The sequence below is a fragment of the Mauremys reevesii genome, unplaced genomic scaffold, assembly GCF_016161935.1.
Source record: "Mauremys reevesii isolate NIE-2019 unplaced genomic scaffold, ASM1616193v1 Contig25, whole genome shotgun sequence".
Taxonomy (NCBI): Eukaryota; Metazoa; Chordata; order Testudines; family Geoemydidae; genus Mauremys; species Mauremys reevesii.
The window spans coordinates 620511-640345 of record NW_024100835.1 but is presented as its reverse complement, the minus strand read 5'-3'; the positions used below and the strand labels follow the sequence as shown (position 1 = coordinate 640345).

The 19835-nt window shown below is 54.4% G+C and overlaps 1 protein-coding gene across 1 annotated transcript; it reads right to left on the bottom strand.

Moving 5' to 3' along the window:
* Positions 1 to 2801: 2801 nt before the first annotated feature.
* Positions 2802 to 19759, bottom strand: LOC120393595 (C-type lectin domain family 4 member F-like). The gene is made up of 8 exons (XM_039518224.1): positions 19592 to 19759; positions 17117 to 17270; positions 8860 to 8979; positions 7607 to 7714; positions 5981 to 6079; positions 5036 to 5190; positions 4128 to 4246; positions 2802 to 3227 (listed from the first exon to the last, which is right to left on the bottom strand). The coding sequence occupies exons 2-8, from the start codon at positions 17175 to 17177 to the stop codon at positions 3077 to 3079; spliced, it is 813 nt and encodes a 270-aa protein (XP_039374158.1). The 5' UTR covers positions 17178 to 17270; positions 19592 to 19759; the 3' UTR covers positions 2802 to 3076.
* Between the last annotated feature and the right edge of the window lie 76 nt (positions 19760 to 19835).

Sequence of the window (19835 nt, the reverse complement as noted above, 5' to 3'; positions counted from 1 at the left end):
AGCAGAAGGTGGGAGGGCCAGGGAGAAGAGAAGAGCAGCTAGTCCTACAAGAAGAGGGGAAGAGTCAATGTACATACCCAGAGTTCAGAGCCCCAGGGGGACAGAGGATGACTTGCAGTAGATTGCAAGGGAGAACAAAATACAAGGAGACTTGCATTCAGAAGGAACAGGAGGAAGGCTGGAGAATGGCACCAACACCAGGAAGAGGCAGGTCTACAGACTGGTGACTCCTTACTAAGAGGAATGGACAGGCCTGGCACCCGAGCCTGTACAAAGAATAGAAGGATGAGCTGTCTGCAGGGAGCTAAGTTAGGGATGTGGACCTGAGGCTGAAGAGGATCCCAATGGGAGCAGGAAGGAATCCACTGATTGTCCTTCACATGGGAACAAACGATACTGCTAGATTCTTGCTGGAATGGATCAGGGGAGATGATGCCAGGCTGGGGAAGACACTTAAAGAAATGGTGGCTCAGGTGATCTTCAATGGGATACTACCTGTCCCTAGACAAAAACGGAGAAAGGAACAGCAGAGGGAAGGAATATGGACATCAAGAGGAAAGACAGTTCCCAAACCAATGATGCTAACACTCAAGTAGTAGGTGATACTGGCAGTAGCATGACTGTGCCTAATCGCGAGAGGAGCCCTGTCAATTCCGAGCGGAAACAACTAAGGTGTCTATGCACCAATGCAAGAAGCCTGGGGGACAAAATGGAGGAACTGGTGCAGGAAGTGAAACCAGATGTTACAGGGATAACAGAAACATGGTGGAATAGTAGCCAGGACTGGAGTACAGACAATGGAGAGTATGTGCTGTTCAGGAAAGACAGAAATGAAGGCAAAGGTGGTGCAATAGCGTTGTATATTGATGAGGAGATAGACTGACTGTAAAGAGATTAAAAGTGCTACAATGGATAAATGAGAGACTGTTTGAGTCAAAATCACTTTGGGAAGAAAGCTACCAGAGGCTCCCCTGAGATAGTGCTTGGGGTCTGCTACAGCCCCCCCGGATTCTATCTGGATAGGGATAGAGACCTCTGGAAAAACTTTAATGATATAGTATCAGAGGGGTATCTGTGTTAATCTGGATCTGTAAAAGCAGCAAAGAGTTCTGTGGCACCTTATAGACTAACAGATGTATTGGAGCATGAGATTTTGAGGGTGAATACCCACTTTGTCAGACACATGTAATGGAAATTTCCAGAGGCAGGTATAAATATGCAGGCAATAACAAGGTTGTTAGTTCAACCAGGGAGGGTGAGGTCCTCTTCTAGCAGTTGAGGAGTGAACACCAAAGGAGGAGAAACTGCTTTTGTAGTTGACTGGCCATTCACAGTCTTTGTTTAATCCTGAGCTGATGGTGTCAAATTTGCAGATGAACTGAAGCTCAGCAGTTTCTCTTTGAAGTCTGGTGCTGAAATTTTTTTGCTGCAGGTTGGCTACCTTTAAATCTGATATTGTGTGGCCAGGAGGTTGAAGTGTTCTCCTACAGGTTTTTGTATATTGCCATTCCTAATATCTGATTTGTGTCCATTTATCCTTTTACGTAGGGACTGTCCAGTTTGGCCAATGTATATAGCAGAGGGGCATTGCTGGCACATGATGGCGTATATTACATTGGTGGACGTCCAGGTGAATGAACCGGTGATGGTGTGGCTGATCTGGTTAGGTCCTGTGATGGTGTTGCTGGGCAGAGTTAGCATCGAGGTTTGTTGCATGGATTGGTTCCTGAGCTAGAGTTACTATGGTGCGTGTGCAGTTACTGGTGAGAATATGCTTCAGGTTGGCAGGTTGTCTGTGGGCGAGGACTGGCCTGCCACCCAAGGCCTGTGAAAGCGAGGATCATTGTCCAGGATGGGTTGTAGATCCCTGATGATGCGTTGGAGGGGTTTTAGCTGGGGACTGTATGTGATGGCCAGTGGAGTCCTGTTGGTTTCTTTCTTGGGCTTGTCTTGCAGCAGGAGGCTTCTGGGTACACGTCTGGCTCTGTTGATCTGTTTCCTTATTTCCTCGTGTGGGTATCGTAGTTTTGAGAACGTTTGGTGAAGATCTTGTAGGTGCTGGTCTCTGTCTGAGGGGTTGGAGCAGATACGGTTGTACCTCAGTGCTTGGCTGTAGACCAGGGGTCGGCAACCCCCGGCACACGTGCCGAACACGGCACACAAGCCGATTTTGAGAGGCACGCAGCTGCCTGCCGCTATCCCGGCCCCCCGCCCCACTCAGCCCCTCCGCCCACCGCTCTCCCCTGCGGGGGCAGGAGGCAGAAGATTGGTTCTGCGGCAGCCAAGCTTCCTCCCCACATCTTCCCCAGCGTGGTGCTTTCTGCCCCCATCCCTGTGCCAATGAGCTGATGGCCCTAGCGAGGGGGATGGGGAAGAGCGGCAGGGTGTACACAGCTCCGTAGGGACGCAGCCTGGGGGAAGGGGGTGGAACAGGGCACATCCCTTCCAGCCCCCGGCCGTGAGCCGCTCAGGACAGGGGGCTGGGAGCACCCCCATGAGACGAGCCTGTAGAATTTGGTATTGGAGAGTTGTCTGGCAGCCTCCTTCTGGTAGACTCCTGAGGGTCACAACGACAGTCTGGACCTATACATAGAATGCTTCCGCCGACATGGACAGGCAGAAATTGTGGAAAAACAGCATTGCTTGCCTCATAACCTAAGTCGTGCAGAACGCAATGCCATCCACAGCCTCTGAAATAACCCTGACATGATAATCAAAGAGGCTGATAACGGAGGTGCTGTTGTCAGCATGAACTGATCTGACTACCAGAAGTCAAGAAAATCATTATTTATTGGGTGATTGTGAAACAATAACTCCACGATCCAAGGATTTTATTCAGTGACAGACCTGGAAACATACAAATTACAGAGCCAGTCACACGGAGCGGCATAAGGGCAGCTGTCGCTGCTAAAGCCAGAAATATCACAGCAAGACAAAGCGTCCCTGCGATGCACATCCCATGCGGCCCCCTCCAGTGCGCAGGGCTCCTCATCGGCAGGTGGCTGGAAAACATGCTCCATAGCTTGGAAATTAAGGCGCTTTCTGAGGTGCTGGGACCTGCATGTCACAGCCAGGCCTATCCATGGGCCTGCTTACAAATCCACCTGAAAGGCTCAGTGCACTTGTAATCATTCCACAAATTCCGGAATCTTGGGTCGGTGTGAACACAGTCTTCTCCACCATCGTTCTTTGGATCGTGATTGTTTGGCTCATTCTCCGCCCAGAACCTACGGATCAGAGTGTTAATGTCTCAGGGGAGAACCACAGCCAATTCCTGAGCTCAGTTCTGCTCTGTGGACTCTGTTGTTGGCAGGGGACCAAGACACCCAGCAATGACGCGGTGAAGCGATGCACCCCCCGGCCACCCCTCAGAGTTCTCCACAGCTCTTGTGGCCATGGTAACGAAGGGCTTCTGACGGCCGGGGGTAGCACCTGCCCTACGCCTGACAGGCCAGCAAAGAGCCAAAGTCAGTGTGTGGCTCCAAACACTGAGCAGCAGCAACTCGGATCTCAGTGCCCAGAACCAGAGCAGGTGGCACAGCACGTCCCAGGCACCCCCGAGATGGGAACGCAGGAACTGGAAGAGAGGGCAGCAGGGGCCAGCCATTAACTTCTCCCTGGCCCTGCTTATGGGCCCCACCCACAGCCCCCTGAGGTCACTGCACCGACTGCAGCTGGCTCCGGCCATGGCCCCGGCACCACAGCCTCCCCGTGCCCAGCCTGACCGAGGGGAGAGCGCAGCGCAATCCCAAGGAGAGCGGGAACCTGCCGCTCACTCCAGACTCCCCTGGCTGCACTGAGTCGACTTGGGGCCAGATCCTCAGCTGGTGTAAATCCCTGTGGTTCATTCCAGTCAATGCCGAGTTACCCCAGGGGAGGCTCTGGCCCTGGGTCTCAGTGGGCACTGAACACACACTCCGTGTTGAGGCTCCTGCTCTAAGCAAAGGGGCATTAGCAGAAATTCCTGAGAGGATTCACTGCTGTCGTGGCAGCGCCCGGGGGCCTCCCTCAGGATCGGGCCCACTGTGCCAGGTGCTGCATAGACACCAGGGGCCGCACAGACGCTGCCCGAAAGAGCTTGTGACCAATCGTGTAATAAATAATCACGTCTCTCAAGCTTTACTCACCCCCTGCTTGCGTCTGCTCTGTATTCTGTGCCATCCGCCCAGCGCCAGCTGCCTTCTGTCTCCCGGTCGGTGAGTCCAATCCAGTGAGCTTCTCCCTGGGTCTCGCTGGAGAGAAACGCCTGCACAACACAGTTTGCAGCATGTGCAGGTCACCCAAGAGAGGCTGCAGGATGCAGCCGCAGCTTCCTGGGCTGAACAGATTTTGGGGGAGAGGAAAGGGCGTCTGGTGGTGTGAGCAGGGCACTGGACAGCGGGAGACGTGGTGTCCTGCCCCCAACGCTGACAGTGACTAGCTGGGAGACCCTGAGGGAGCCCTGGAGCAGCTCTGTGTCTGCGTCTGCATCTGTGTCACACCAGCCCCTGCCCTTGCAGGAGGCAAAGCTCGAGCAGAGAACTGGGTGCAAAGCCTGGCCCTGCCGAGGGTGGGATTTTCCTCCGAAAGTGCCACAGAGGCCTGGGGTGAGGGCTGCAGTGGGCACGTGGGGAGAGAGGATTCTCTGAGAGGTGCATGGTCCCTTGCACACAAGCCTTCCAGATACAGGCTTCTAGATTGTCCAGCAGGAGCTCAGGCCTGGGGAGAGGGATCAAAGGGGTCCTCACTGGGAAAAGCCATTGGGTTTGCAGGAAATGCTAAGTTGGAAGTAGGGAAAATCAGAAATGAGCCTGACACCAAATCTCCCCACCTCCTCCCGGCACCCCAGATCCTGGCTCTGTTCCTCTGCCCATCTCTGCTTTTAAACTGATGGGTGAATCCCCTGAGTCAGGTACTAAGGCTTCACATCCTCTCCGATAGTTTGCCAAAAGGCACATCGCAGAACTGGAACCTCAGCTGCCCCCTCCCACCTCCTTCTGGTGTGAAACAAGGCACTGACCCATTATCCAAGCCCCTAGGAGCTTCCTGCACTCACCTGTTCCGCCTGCGAGGAGACAGAGGTCAGGTGTAAGTTCCAAGACACACAGAACTGCTCGGCCTCGTCCCACGACTTTTTTCCTTGTGAAAAGTAATAGAGTTTCCCACGGTAAAACCTCCAGCATCCGGGTAACCCCATTTTCAGCATGTCACCTAGGAGCAGACACTGAGGTGAGACGCCCGGGCTAAAGTCACAGGGACACACGCAGGGAGCTCAGGGTTTCTAGTGCTGCATTTCCCCTGCCCTTCAGCTGCCCCCAGGCCAGGGAGTTTCTGAATCCTGATTCTCCAGCATCACAATAAGTAACTTTTGTGGCCACGTGATGGATCCCACAGAGCGCTGCAGAAAGCAGACACCCCGGGGTCACTCCCCCAGCACTGAAATGCAGCTGCATCTGGGCTGGAGCATGGGTGCTGGTCCCAGTGCAGAGCAGCACGGCTCTAACGGGAAAGGGGAGACTCACTGTGTAGCTGAGCTGTCAGGGGGAATTCAGGAGGGGGAATGTAGCTGCCCAAGGTGGAAGATCTCCTGGTTTTGCATCAACAATTTTCATTTATCATAAGTGCTGAAGGTCTCGGGTCTTTGCACTTTGGCACCTCCCCCAACACCCTGCTGGGGGCGCTGGCTCAGGGGTGGTTCTGAAAGTAACGCCCCATACGCTGAAATGCCAGGGTCACTTTCTGCCTGTGACCTGACGGGTTTGGAGCATCTAAGAAGAAGTGACAGCTGGGTGCTCCCATTAGGCTAACGAGGCCTAGGGTGTAATTTAACTCCACACCGATCACCACGGTGTGGACCCAGATGCAGCCACCGGTGATTTTAATGGAAGAGAACTCAGGGCTGGTGAAAGGTGCTGCGTTGTCAGCCTGGGAGCCTGAAATCCTCCGTTCATCCTCAGCACCAGCAGAAACGGCACCAGCCAGCACTGCAGCTAGTACTTACAGCAGCGACCTTGCACTGCTGCTCGCGCTGCACTGACGTTACCCAGCTGGGCTTTCAGCAGCCGGACTCCTGCCTGCGCTTCATCCAATAGCTGCAGAGCTAGAACAAAGTCACAGCGACGTCAGTGGAGATGCAGAACACTTGATTATCAGCACGTGCACTAGAGCAGCACATGCAGGCCCCTGTGTGCCAGGCGCTGTACGGACAGGAGGGGACAGTCCCTGCTCTCAACAGCTCACAGTCAGAATAGACGCAGGTGGGCGAAATAAAAGATTATTTTCCTGCAGGGGAACTGAGGTGCAGGGAGAGGTGCCCAAGTTCACACAGGAAGTTTGCAGCAGAGCTGGGAATTGACCCCAGCTCTCCTGAATTCTAGCCCTGTCCCCCGAATCTCCCCAGCCTCCTCTTCCCAATTGCTCCCCCCTTGTGAGCTGTGAGTGGGTCCCCTGCAGCATGGGGCAGAGCTGGGGCTGCAAGAACATCCATGGCCCCGAGCCCTGGCACTGGGCTCCAGGCCGGGATTTTGAACAGCCCAGCGTTCAGGCGAGTTCTGTGCCGGGGTTTAGTTCAGGCCCATTTTCTGACTGGACGCTGAATAACCTGATCCATGGACAGGTTTGAATGTGCAGCCCTGTGCCAGACAGCCAGACAGTTGTGAGACGTGGCCACAAGGGGGCGCTCTGCCTCCAGCAATGGGACTGTGGCAGGTACCCAAATTATTGGAGCTGCACAGGGAGGGCTCAGGGACTGGGGGGCAAATGGAGACCCACGAGTCAGGAGCGGCTCTACAAATTTGGCCGCCCCAAGCAATCATGCCCGGGAGGCGCCCCCGAGCCGCGGGAGCAGCGGACCTGCCGCGGGCGTGACTGCGGAGGGTCCGCTGGTCGCGCGGCTCAGCTGGACCTCCCGCGGCTGCGGACGGTTCGCTGGTGCGGCGGCTCCAGTTGAGCTGCCGCAGTCATGCCTGCGGGAGGTCCAGCCGAGCCGCGGGACCAGCGAACCGTCCGCAGTCATGCCTACGGCAGGTCCGCCGTCCCCGGGGCTCCGTGGACCTCCCACAGGCATGACTGCGGCAGGTCCGCCGCCCAGCCTGCCGCCCCTGGGAAAGGGCGCGCCCAGGCGGGTGCTTGCCCGCTGGGCTCTGGAGCCACCCCTGCCACGAGTGCAGCTCCACTGACGCCCTGCTTACACCAGGGTCTGAATTCGGCCCTGTGTGTCTCATGAGCTGCATCCGTCTTTCCCGCCAATGCAACCCTGACAATACAGGGGCCAAGGTGAAAAATATGGTGCGAAGGGAGCAACAGTGAAAGGACGGAAGATGGTGACCACTAGGCATCCTGCGCAGGAGCCTGGGGCGGATGCAGCCAGCCTGCCACTGCCAGGAAGGGAGCTAGGAGGGAGCCTGGAGCAGCCACCCGTCCCTGGGAACAGAGCCTCCGCTGGCAGAGGAAGGTGCAGAGCAGCAGCTCGTTAGACGGGGGACGGGACCACCTGGCAGGGAAGTGTATGGAGGGGAGCAGGAGGATGCCAGGCACCCACCATCCCTGTAGGCAGGAGAGTGCTCAGTTTCCAGGCCAAGGGAGGGGAGCTGACCCTGATGCCTAAGACCCTCGTCCTGCGACTTACTGTCCGAACCCTTTGCTGACGCGTCTGAGGCGTTGTCAGGCTGCAGAGAGACTTGGAGTTTCTGCACCGCTTCTTCAACCGCTTGCAGCTTGCTCTGTGCCCGGAGATCTAGAAATCACACGTCTGCAGGTCAGTGACCGAACCAAACTGCGGCTGGAGACCAGCCACGCGCAGAGAAGGAACATGCTCCGAGTGCGAGGCTGTTCTCTATGACGTCTTTTATTTTAATCTTGGACAGCCTCCCTCCCGAGGAGGGACACCGGCACAGCCAAGGCCCCGTTCGGGGCTCTCTCCTGGTGTATGTCACAGAGCAGGGACCTGGAGCAGCCGGCTTCAGCCTCATGAGAGGCGGCTCCCTCCTGCTCCTCGCCCGGGCCTGGCTGCCAGGGAGAGCGGCCGAATGTGCTGGAGGGAGGCGCGGCGGGAGAAGGACAGAGCCCCCCACAGGTAACTCTGGCAGGGCAGGGAGTGTATGGTGGCCCTGGGCTGGGCGCGGGGGTCGCTGGGCAGAGGAGACATGTGGGGCAGTCACGTGTCCTCCCCTTTAGATGGTGGCCCCCCAGCATGGGGAGGCACCAGTCGTCTTTGCCACTCACTGCCCCTAAGGAACAGGGGCTTGTCTCCCCTCTCCTCCAAGAGCTCTCCACTCCAGCTCCCTGTTTTCAGCTGTTCGCTGGCTCCAGGGCAGGGACTCTTTGGCAGAGCAGGGAATTAAACCCAGCAGTCCGAGCCCCCAGACAAGTGTCCGAACCACTGGGCCTTCCGGTCTCTCCGTAGGGCATTTCAATGGTGCCATGAGGACGCCTGGGGCTGAGGCTCGTGCTGGTGATACGTGGTCAGGAACGGACCCAGCGTGACCCTCAGAGCGCAGGTTGAGCACATGGGGCTGCCACATGTGATCTGAAGTCCTGAGGTGATGCTCAGGCAGGATGAAGTTCACCCAGCCCATCCCTGACAGGTGGTTGTCTAACCTGTCCTGAAAAACCTCCCGTGATGGGGGTTCCACAGCCTCCCCCGGTGACCGGTGCCAGTGCTGGGCCATCGTTAGACTTAGAAAGTTTGTGCCAGTATCAAACCAGCAGGGCAAGATCTTACAGCTCCATTCGAACTCCCTGGAGCAGGAGATTTATTTGGAGGGACACACTGGAAACATGGTCGATATTCTGCTGAGATATGTTCCCCTCCCCCAGTCGAGCCAGCTGGCCTGTATGGAAGTTGGCAAACGTTGGGCTTGGAGCTGCAGTTGAACTTACAGAGAAGTGTCACAGCAAGGAGGGACGTGGCCAGGGCCAGACCCAGGAGGAGAAGGACAGCAGTGACAACGATGCCCCGCGCCCTGTGCCGCCAAGGGACCGATGTCTGGGGAGGGTTTCCTTGAAGGAGAAGAAGAAACGTATCCATGGAAAGTTACAGCTCAAATGCCACTGACTGAGGAAACTCCACCCCCCAATTCCAATACCTGCTCAGCCTCCTAGTCCCCGACTGTGGTTAACAGCAACAGCGGAATGAGGCCAAATAACGTCAGAACCGACCGGAACTCAAATGAGAAAAGCGACCCTCCCTAAATCAGGAGTGACTCTAGTGCCAGGCAGGTGTCCTGTGAGAGAGATCTGGGAGCAGGATTTCCCCCCTGCCTAAGCATTTCTTGAGAGGGACATTTAGGGCTTGTGAAGTCCAGGCCCAAAGGAGTATTTCTAAGTGCGGAAAGGAACCTAAAACAACTTATGAAATATGAACTCAACGAGGCAGTGAAATGAGGGGAAATGATTCTGTGCAGGAGAAAAGTGGGGCTGACAGCAGCAGTGTGCTCAGAAGGGCCTTTCTACAGCATCCCTGTCTGATAACCCATCCCCAGTATGTTGGGCTCCTCCCCGCAAGGCAGCCAAGGGGTGAATCACAGGGCAAAGCCCGAAGACTGTGTCTCCCCTGCACATTAAAGGGAGAAGACAAGAGCTGCATTCGAGCCAGGATCTATGTGTAGACAGAAGTAAGTGTGCTCGGTGTGCTCTGGATTTGGTCTCCCCAGGGTGAACAGCAGCTGCTTGGAGACACAAGACTGTCAGATTCTCCTCTCCCTGAAAGTCTCAGCCTGCCGCACCCCCTCCCTGTCTGATCTGGGTCTCAGCCATTAGCTCGCCGCTCCCCATGGGGTGTGGTTCCTGGAACCAGCAGACAACACTCAGATGCCCAGATAATCCCCTTACATTGCAGAAGTGGCTTCTCTCACGCTAACCAAAGGGTGAAGCTGCCTCTCACTAATGTACTGAGTTTACAGTTCTCAGCCTTTCCTGAAACAGATTCTCGGAGGAGCTTCTCTGTCACTGAGCGCACACTACATTTTTCCTTATGTGTTCATAGAATCACAGAATATCAGGGTTGGAAGGGACCTCAGGAGGTATCTAGTCCAACCCCCTGCTCAAAGCAGGACCAATTCCCAACTAAATCATCCCAGCCAGGGCTTTGTCAAGCCTGACCTTAAAAACCTCTAAGGAAGGTGTGACGTTATTGATATAAATTGGGACCATATAGAACATGGGTTGCAACCAAGGTCCTGCAGTGGCACCAAATCTTAGATAAAGGGGGTCATCTAAGGTGTCTAAGACCAGGTTCCGGGTTGCTGGTTATAATTATGCTGTCGGTATGTCTGTATCATTTTTAGTTGAAGTTATGAATGTTGGCTCTATGCTGTCAGTATTTCAAGTTTGTGCTGTGCTTCTGGGGGAAGCCTCCCAGACAAGCTGGTGTTAGCTCTGCCTAGCCTGTTTGATGGCCCATTAAGGACCATTAAGGACACAATGGACCCATGGAGAGAAGGCAGACACGCCTTGTGACTCAGCAAAGTATGCAGGGACTGGCTCATGTGACTCCAGGCTCCATTTTGCTGTAAAATTCCACAGTGAAGACAAAGGGATTCTTACACCTGGAAAAGTCTATATAAGCCTAATGCCTCATCTCCATCTTGTCTTCAATCCTGCTTCTGACCTCTGGAGGGACTTTGCCACAAACTGAAGCTCTACACCAGGGACTGAGGACCAATCCCAGCGGGGGATGTTCCAGAGACTTAATCTGAACCTGCAGTTTACTCCAGCACTGCTGCAAGCCTGAACTAAGAACTTTGCCATTACTGTATGTAATTGATTCCATTTAACCAATTCTACCTCTCATCTCTACCTTTTTCCCTTTGTAAATAAACCTTTAGATTTTAGATTCTAAAGGATTGGCAACAGCGTGATTTGTGGGTAAGATCTGATGTGTATATTGACCTGGGTCTGGGGCTTGGTCCTTTGGGATCGAGGGAACCTTTTTCTTTTATTGGGGTGTTGGTTTTCATAACCATTTATCCCCAGGACGAGTGCACTGGTGGTGATACTGGGAGACTGGAGTGTCTAAGGAAATTGCTTGTGTGACTTGTGGTTAGCCAGTGGGGTGAGACCAAAGTCCTTTTTGTCTGGCTGGTTTGGTTTGCCTTAGAGGTGGAAAAACCCCAGCCTAGGGCTGTAACTGCCCTGTTTAAGCAATTGGTCCTGATTTGGCACTCTCAGTTGGGTCCCGCCAGAATCGCTCTGTCACAGAAGGAGATTCCACCACCTCCCTAGGGAACCCATTCCAGTGCTTCACCACCCTCCTAGTGAAATACTGTTTCCTAATATCCAACCTAGACCTCCCCCACTGCAACTTCAGACCATTGCTCCTTGTTCTGTCCTCTGCCACCACTGAGAACAGTCTAGATCCATCTGTGATGAAGTGGAACTGCAAAAAACAGCCGCCCCAAAAGCAGAACTATGTGGCCTCAAAAAAAAAAATGCCCAGCCCTGGTGCAGGCCCTTGGAAAGCTGCAGCTGTATCATTTGGGGCAGCGCTTTACTGTGTATACTGACCACTCTCCTCCGACGTGGCGGTGTCAAATGCAAGGGGCTGAGGCCAAGCTGCTGGGAACAGACACACCTGTTCAGAGGGTGGCCAAAGTCAAGCTGGGGGCTCTTAACCAAGAGAGCCCAAATTGCAGCCCTCCAAACTGGAGCGCTGGGAAAAGACCCAATCCCAGTTTAAACCCCAGGGCTATTGGGGTGGCAAAAGGGCCCGGGCTGCATGAACCTTCCCACATGCAGCCTGCAAGCGCCATCTAGCACAACAGACCCACGGGAGGGGGTGAAACTGGACTGTCCTGGTGTAACTCACCCCAAAGAATGGGAGAGATGCTGGGGCACCCATGGAAACGTTGCTGGGTTCAAACTTCCCCAGGTCACTGTCTAAAGTGACCTCGCTCAGTTCGGTCTCGAAGAGGGGAGAGATGTGACAAAATGGGGCTGTTCGTAATGTTTCCTCTGAATACTGTGTGGGTGCCTCCGTTTCTAACCGGACACTCTGTCAACTAGCAACTAAACCTGTTTTATTGGCTGGCTAACAGTCACGTCCAACGGAAAAGTGGGGGTGTGTGCAGGACCCTCTGGCTTCCCCAGAACCCTGCTGTCACCAAGTGTGGGGGAGTCCGGGCCCGGCACCCCCGGCTTCCTGCAATTCACCATGACTCTCAGCCAGCCAGTAAAGCAGAAGGTTTATTTGGATGACAGGAACAGAGTCCAAAACAGGTCTTGCCGGTACAGACAACAGGACCCCCTTAGTTAGGTCCATCTGTGGGCCCCAGGGAGGCCACAGCCCTGTTGGGAAGCCCAAGCCCCCTAGGGGCTCCCCTCCATTTCCCAGCCAGCTCCCAAACTGAAACTCCCCCCAGCCTCTCACTCAGCCTCCCCCCGGCTCCTCTCCCAGCCTCTGTCCTTTGTTCAGTGTCCATGGCAGAAGTGTCACCTGGCCTCCAACCCCCCTCCTGGGGTCTCAGGTATCTCCCTTCCCCAGTGCAGCAAGTCCCAGCCATAGGCGGCAGGTTTGTATAATTTTTGGTGGGGCCCAAAATGGTGGTGCCCCCCCGCTCCCGCCCTGTAAGCCGATATAAAATGAAGCTACAACGCGTCAGTGCCACAAGATTACAAGGGTCAATTAAAAGTGGAAAGTCAGAAGCAGCACTTGCCTACTTCAATATACAGTATTATATTTTGTTGCATCTGTTGTGATGAAGTGGGAATGTTCTTAATATTTTCTCTGAATACTGTGTGGGTGCCTCAGTTTCCCCTGCAAGATGCCAACTGAAGGTGTTGGGGACAAAGAGATCAGGTGGCCTCCTTGTCCAGAAGAGACACAGAGGCCAGAGGAGGGGGTGTCAGTTTGGAGCTGGCTGGGGAAATTGGGAGAGACCCAGAACTTGGTTCTGGGCTCCCCACCCCACAAGATGGACCTGACAGAGGGGTTCTGTTTTCTGTACCAACAAGCTCTGTTTAAACTGTGTTCCCGTCATCTAATAAACCTTCTGTTTTACTGTCTGGCTGAGAGTCACATCTGACTGCGGAGTTGGGGTGCAGCGACCTCTGGTTGCCCCAGGACCAGCCTGGGCAGACTCACTTTGGAAAGTGCATGACGTGGAAGGGCATGCTGAATGCTCCGAGGTCAGACCCAGGAAGGTGTAAGCTTCTTGCCCTGGAGACAGTATGCTCCAAGAGAGGAGGCTCCCCCAGAGTCCTGACTGGCTTTGTATGGAGATGTTCTAAAGCATCACAGCATCCCCTTCCACACCGTGCACTTCCCAGAAGTCCGCACAGGCACTGACACTCCCTCCTCCGGCCTTTGTCTCTTTTCCAGGCATTAGGAGGCCACCTGATCTCTCTGTTCTCCAACACCTTCAGTTGGCACCTTGCAGGGGAAACTGATTTGGGAGAAATGAAGTAAAAGCTGCCCAAACCGAGCTTGAGCACTCCTGAATTTTGAGGTGTTCAAATCTGGAAGGCAGGTGCTGAGGGTGGGAGAGGGCTGTGGGCTCCATGGGGGAGCATGGCAGCAACTGTCTGGAGCTGAATGGAGCCAGATACGCTGGTCTGAGTGGCACAGTAAGCGGTTTGGGGGTTGGAGAAGAGGTAGGGAGTTCCGGGGGGCAGTCAAGGGACAAGGAGCAGGGGGAGTTGGATGGGGCAGAGGTTCGAAGGGGCAGTCAGGGGACAGGCAGCAATTGGATAGGCATGGGAGTCTAAGAGGTTTATCAGGGGACAGGTTGGGGGTGCGGTCCTGGGGGAAGGTGGGTGGGGTCTCAGGAGGGGGCAGTTGGGGACAAGGAGAAGGGAGGCGTAGATAGGCGCTGAGGTCCCACGGGGCAGGGGTCTCGGGAGGGTAATCGGGGAACAAGGACCAGTGGGGCTTAGATAGGGGGTGGAGGCTCTGGGGGGCAGTTGCGGCAGGGGTCTGGGGAGGGGACAATCAGCGGGATTCAAAGGGCTCTGGGCTGCTGGCAGCCGCGGGGATCCCAGAGCCCTTTAAATCCCAGCCCCGGATGGGAGTCAGAGGACTCTGGGCTGCCTGCAACCGCGGGGAGCCCAGAGCCTTTTAAATCCCAGCCGCGGCCGGGAACCAGAGAGCTCTGCGCTGCCCGCTGCGGCGGGGAGCCCAGAACCCTTTAAATCTCAGCCGCGGCTGGGATTTAAAGGGATCAGGGCTGCCTGCAACCGCGGGGAGCCCGCAGCCCTTAAAAACTCAGCCGCGGCAGGGATTTAAAGGGCTCTGGGCTGCCTGCAATCTGGGAGCCCAGAGCCTTTTAAATCCCAGCCGCGGCCGGGAATCAGAGGGCTCTGGGCCAGGGCCGCCCAGAGGGGGGGGGGGCAAAGGGGGCAATTTGCCCCGGGCCCCGCCCCTCTCCGGGAGCCTCCGGAATCAGAGGGCTCTGGGCTGCCTGCTGCGGCGGGCAGCCCAGAGCCTTTTAAATCCCAGCAGCCGCCGGGAATCAGAGGGCTCTGGGCTGCCTGCTGCGGCGGGCAGCCCAGAGCCTTTTAAATCCCAGCAGCCGCCGGGAATCAGAGGGCTCTGGGCTGCCTGCAACCGCGGGGAGCCCAGAGCCTTTTAAATCCCAGCTGCGGCCGGGAATCAGAGGGCTCTGGGCTCCCCGCGGCGGCAGGCAGCCCAGAGCCCTCTGATTCCCTGCCGCGGCTGGGATTTAAAAGGCTCTGGGCTGCCGGCAGCGCACAGCAGGGGAGAAACCTAGCTCCAAATATTGCTGGAGCAGAGCCCCTGTCTGTGAATATTCCTGGGGCTAAAGCCCCAGGAGCCCATATAAGTCGGCGCCCATGGTCCCAGCACAACTCCCCTGCACCCTTCCCAGGTCAATAGTCCCCTCTCAGCATTCACATCACACAGCCGGAACATTCCCACTTCCTCACACCTGCCTGGACAGACTTGCGTGGGAAGCGCACAAAGGGGCATATGCTACATGCTCCCAGAAGAGACCCAGGAGGTGAAGCCGTGTGAGCTTCTTGCCCTGCAGACAGTCTGCTCCATGGGAGAGGAGGCTCCCCAATGTCCTGACTGGCTTTGTGGGGAGCAGTTCCAGAGCATCGCCCGGGGACTCCGTAACACCGTCCTCTTTGGAACCCCCTTTCAGGGAGTTGAAGGCTGCTTTCAAATCCCCCCTCACTCTTTTCTTCTGCAGACTAAACAATCCCAGCTCCCTCAGCCTCTCCTCATAAGTCATGTGCTCCAGCCCCCTAATCATTTTTGTTGCCCTCCGCTGGACTCTTTCCAATTTTTCCACATCCTTCTTGTAGTGTGGGGCCCAAAACTGGACACAGTGCTCCAGATGAGGCCTCACCAATGTCGAATAGAGGGGTATGATCACGTCCCTCGATCTGCTGGCAATGCCCCTACTTATACAGCCCAAAATGCCGTTAGCCTTCTTGGAAACAAGGGCACGAGGGCACACTGCTGACTCATATCCAGCTTTTCCTTTGTCGCAGCAGAGAGCCTAGCTGAGCTTGGTGCTTAGCTGCAGCTGCCTACTGAACCTCACATCCTCACCCGAACCCTCCACTTCCGTCAGCCCCATCTCCCTGCCTGTCTCCTGACCCTTCCGGGCATCTTTCATGTGTTCAAATCCAGAACAGCTGCCACATGGCATCTGGATGGCACTGAAACCAAAGTGGATAAATAGGCCCTTGTTCAGCTGATACCTGTACAACGAAACATGAGAACGGCCAGACTGGGTCAGACCAAATGTCCATTGAGCCCAGTGTCCTGTCTGCCGACAGTGACCAGTGCCAGGTGCTCCAGAGGGAATGAACAGAACAAGGCAATTATCGAGTGATCCATTCCCAGTCGCCCATTCCCAGCTTCTGGCAAAGAGGTTAAGGACACCATCCCTGCCCATCCTGGCTAACAGCCATTGATGGACCTATCGGCCATGAACTTATGTAGGTCTTCTTTGAACTCTGTTATGGTCTTGGCCTTCACAATATCCTCTGGCAAGGAGTTCCACAGGTTGACTGTGCATTTTGTGAAGAAATACTTCTTTTTGTTTGTTTTAAACCTGCTGTCTATTAATTTCATTTGGTGGCCCCTAGTTCTTTTGTTATGTGAAGGAGTAAAGAACACTTCTGTATGTACTTTCTCCACACCAGTCATGATTTTAAAAATCTCAGGCATATCCCCCCTTAGTCGTTTTCCAATTTCAATATATATTTTTTGAGATGGGGCGGCCACATCTGCACGCAGTATTCAAGATGTGGGCGTACTATTGATTTATATAGAGGCAATATGATATTTTCTGTCCCTTTCTTAATGATGCCGAACATTCTGTTCGCTTTTTTGAAGCAGCTGCACATTGAGTGGATGTTTTCAGAGAACTGTCCACAATGACTCCAAGATCCCTCTCTTGAGTGGAAACAGCTAATTTAGACACCATCGTGTTATAAGTATAGTTGGGATTATGTTTTCCAATGTGCGTTACTTTGCATTTATCAACATTGAATTTCATCTGCCATTTTGTTTCCCAGTCATCCAGCGAAAGCCCTGAGAGGGGCCCCTTGTGCTGGGAGTTTTAGGAAAACAGCCTGGTCCTTATCTCAGAACTTGCTCCATTTATTCCTTGTCCCTCGTCCCTGAGCCCTGGGGAAAACCCTTCTCTGCTAACACAGCTACATCTCCCTGCCCCTGCTCATGGTTAGACGCGTGTGCTCGGGCAGGGAAGGGGCAGAGGGTAAGGAAAGGAGGTGTCACTGTGAAATGGGGGGATGAGAGGGAGCTGGTCCCCAGAGATGGGCGCTGTGAGGATTCGACCCTGGTGATCTCCTCCTGGGAGAGGCTGATGGTGGCAGTGAGCTGGGGAGGGGGAGCCTGGCTGGCTTTTATGGCCAGCCCATGGCACTGCTCTGCCTGGCAGGAGGCTGGGATGCTGGGCAGGGACTCCCATCTCTCCCCCTGTGCCCTTCTCCCGTTGGGGACTGGCAGGGGAGAGAACGCACTGGGAAGCACTGACCGAGCACCCTCGCCCACTGCCGTGGTGCTGTCTGGCCAGCACAAGGCTGAGCTCTGGGGACGTGGTCAGTGGAGCAAGCGATCGCTGCCCAGGATGCTCTGCAGAGACCACAAAGCCAAGGAGAGGCCAGCGGGAGTCCAGGGTCCGGTGCAGCCTCTTGTGCTTACCTTTGGGCTGGCGAGCAGCTTCCATCATCTCCATGTTCTCATAGATACCCTCATCCGACATTGTCCTGCCTTCGTGCTGAGCCGAGCCCCTGATCACTGGCCTGTGGGTCCTTTCAGCAGCCTGCTGGGTTAGAGCCTCCCTCTGACAGCAGCCCTGGCCCAGAAATAGAAATGGGAAGTGATGCCTGGTGGTTGGATGAGGGAAGGAGGGGTAGTGAGAGGTGTGGAGTGTAGCATGTATGATTACCTACCCTTTGGGCGGGTGGCGTATGTGTGCAGTCGGTGCAAGGAGCTCCTGGCCCTCAGAGACCATGTACGGACTTTGGAGGCCAGGGTGGCGGAACTGGAGGAGCTAAGAGAGGCAGAGAGGTATGTTGATGAGGCTTTCTGGGACACTGTAGAATTGTCCCACCTCCGCTCAGGCAGCCCCTGCGCTGTTGAGGAGGAAGAACAGCCCAGGGAATCAGAGCAGTCAATGGGAGCAGAGGGAAACCTTCCCGTAGTTGGGACCCTCCTTCTAGATGGTGCTGGGATTGCCTCTCACACTGGGGTAGGGGCAGGGCTGCTTGTAAAATGGAGCCTCTGTCTCACAGAGGGGAGACAAGGGGCTCAGAAAGACATAGGGGGCTGGTGGGAGAGGCCCAGAACCTTGCAAGGGGCTGGTGGAGCTCCCTCACTCAGAGAGAGCTGGTGCCTGGTGCCCTGATAGACGGGGAAAGGGCAGAAAGAGACCTGTGGAGGATCCAGAGGGGATCCTGGGAGCACCTTTCCCCACACCAGCCAGAGGGAAAGGCCTGGCTGGAGCTACCTGAGTGAGGGCCAGGAGCCAACCCTTAAGGCCTGGTCGTCACTGCAGAAGAGGGACATTAACTCAGAGATTCATAAAACCATCAAGTTAGAAGGGGCCACAAGGGTCGTCTAGTCTAACCCCTGTCAGGCTGCCAGGTTTGCTGTGTCTAAACCATCCAAGACAGTCAGAAAGCCTGTGAAACCCCCCAGTGAAGGAGCTTCCGCAACCTCTCTAGGCATCTGTTCCATTAACCTCCTGTTCTTACAGTGAGGAAGTTTGTCGTGAGATTTAATCTCGATCTGCTGTGCTGTAGTTTGAACCCATCGCCCGTCGTCCTGCCGTCTGTGTTTTCTCCATCTTTCTTATGTCAATCTTTCAAGTGTTTGAAGCCTGCTGTCATATCCCCCCTTAGTCTCCTCTTTTCCAAACCAAAATACCCAGTTCCTTCAGTCTTTGCTCAGACACCTTGCATTGCATTCCATCCCTCTGGCCATCTGTGTCCACCTCGGGATACTCTCCAGTTTCTCTACATCCTTTCTATACATTGGTGACCAGAACTGGACACAGTTCTCCAGCTGAGGCCTACCCAGCACTGAGTAGAGTGTTACTGTCACCTCCTGTGACTTGCATGCGAGGCCTCTGTTACTGCAACCTAAAACTGCATTTGCTTTTTCTGCAACAGCATCACATTGCTGACTCATGTTGAGGTTGGGATCCACCAACCCAGATCCTTCTCAGCAGTGCTGCTGCCAAACCAGCTTCCCCCCATTCTGTATTTGTTCATTTGGTTGTTCTTCCCTATGTGCAGCACCTTACGTTTGTCTTTGTTGAATTTCATGTTGTTGTCAATAGCCCAGTTCTCCAACTTAGCAAGATCCCTCTGAATTTTAGCTTTATCCTCCAAAGTGTTGTAACCCTTCCCTCCTAGCCTTGTGTCATCTGCAGACTCGATCCGAGTGCTCTCCATACCTACACTCAGTGTACGGGAGATTTTGGCAAACCAGTGAAGTGCCTGAAACCAGTCTGGCTTAGTGCTAAAAGCAGGCCGTAAAGTGGTCATGCAGCAGGCTTAGCTTGACCAAGGTAGGAGGGGAGGGGGTTCTGGGTGATACAGAAAGGGCAGCTTGACCCCATGTCCTTCCTGAGAAGAATTGTGTTGAAGTTGCTGATGCATGCATTTTAGAGGAGCAGGATGTGCCCTCAGGAACGTGTCTGACAGGGTCTCAAGGCTTCAAACTCTGGGAAAAACCCACACCTGGTTATTCCATAATTAGAAGGAAGCCTCTTGCTGTACCATTGAAATTGCTTGCAGAACAAGTTTTCTTTAAGGGACGTGTCATTGTATTATAAATAAGGGTGAAAAGTTTGAGGTAGTGGGACTCTTTGTGATGTCCTGTTTGTGCCAGCCATCTAGCAGTCGGACAGTCACATCTCCCCTGATTTATTTACTGACACCACCTCGCACAGAGTAAACGTTACCAAGAGCTTTCAGTTGAAAGAACCCCGGGTAACACCAGGTCATTACTGAAGTTGTTAAACAACACTGGATCTAGAACTTGAGTTAACAAACTTGAGGTAAAATCCTAGTGAAGAAAAGGCGGTGTGTAGTTTTCATATGAGTTGTTAGCAGGTCAAGTTAAAGCCTGTGGAGGTGCCTAATAACTAATGTGATTAATATGACCTACCTTGTCTCCATGAGGTTTTAGCTTGAGTTAAGGGCAAACCTTTCTTCCCATCCAGATGAGACCATCCAGAGCTCAGGAGCGCTGCAGGGGACTGCTTAGCATGGCGAGAAAGACTTTCAGTTAATATTAGAATCTTTTGGTTAAAACCAAATGACAAAATCTCCTGCCACACAGAGTACAAAGAGATCCCGAATGCATGTTATCTTGAGGTTAACACTAGGCTGGGGCGGAACTTGGTTTTAAC

Excerpts from the sequence above, each read along its gene's own strand:
- LOC120393595 (XM_039518224.1), bottom strand. The coding sequence starts at position 17,177 with ATGTCGGATGAGGGTATCTATGAGAACATGGAGATGATGGAAGCTGCT. Across the intron at positions 7,715-8,859 it reads CCTTGCTGTGACACTTCTCT|ATCTCCGGGCACAGAGCAAG; the intron begins GTAAGTTCAACT and ends TGTGATTTCTAG. Across the intron at positions 6,080-7,606 it reads GTCAGCAAAGGGTTCGGACA|CTCTGCAGCTATTGGATGAA; the intron begins GTAAGTCGCAGG and ends ACTTTGTTCTAG.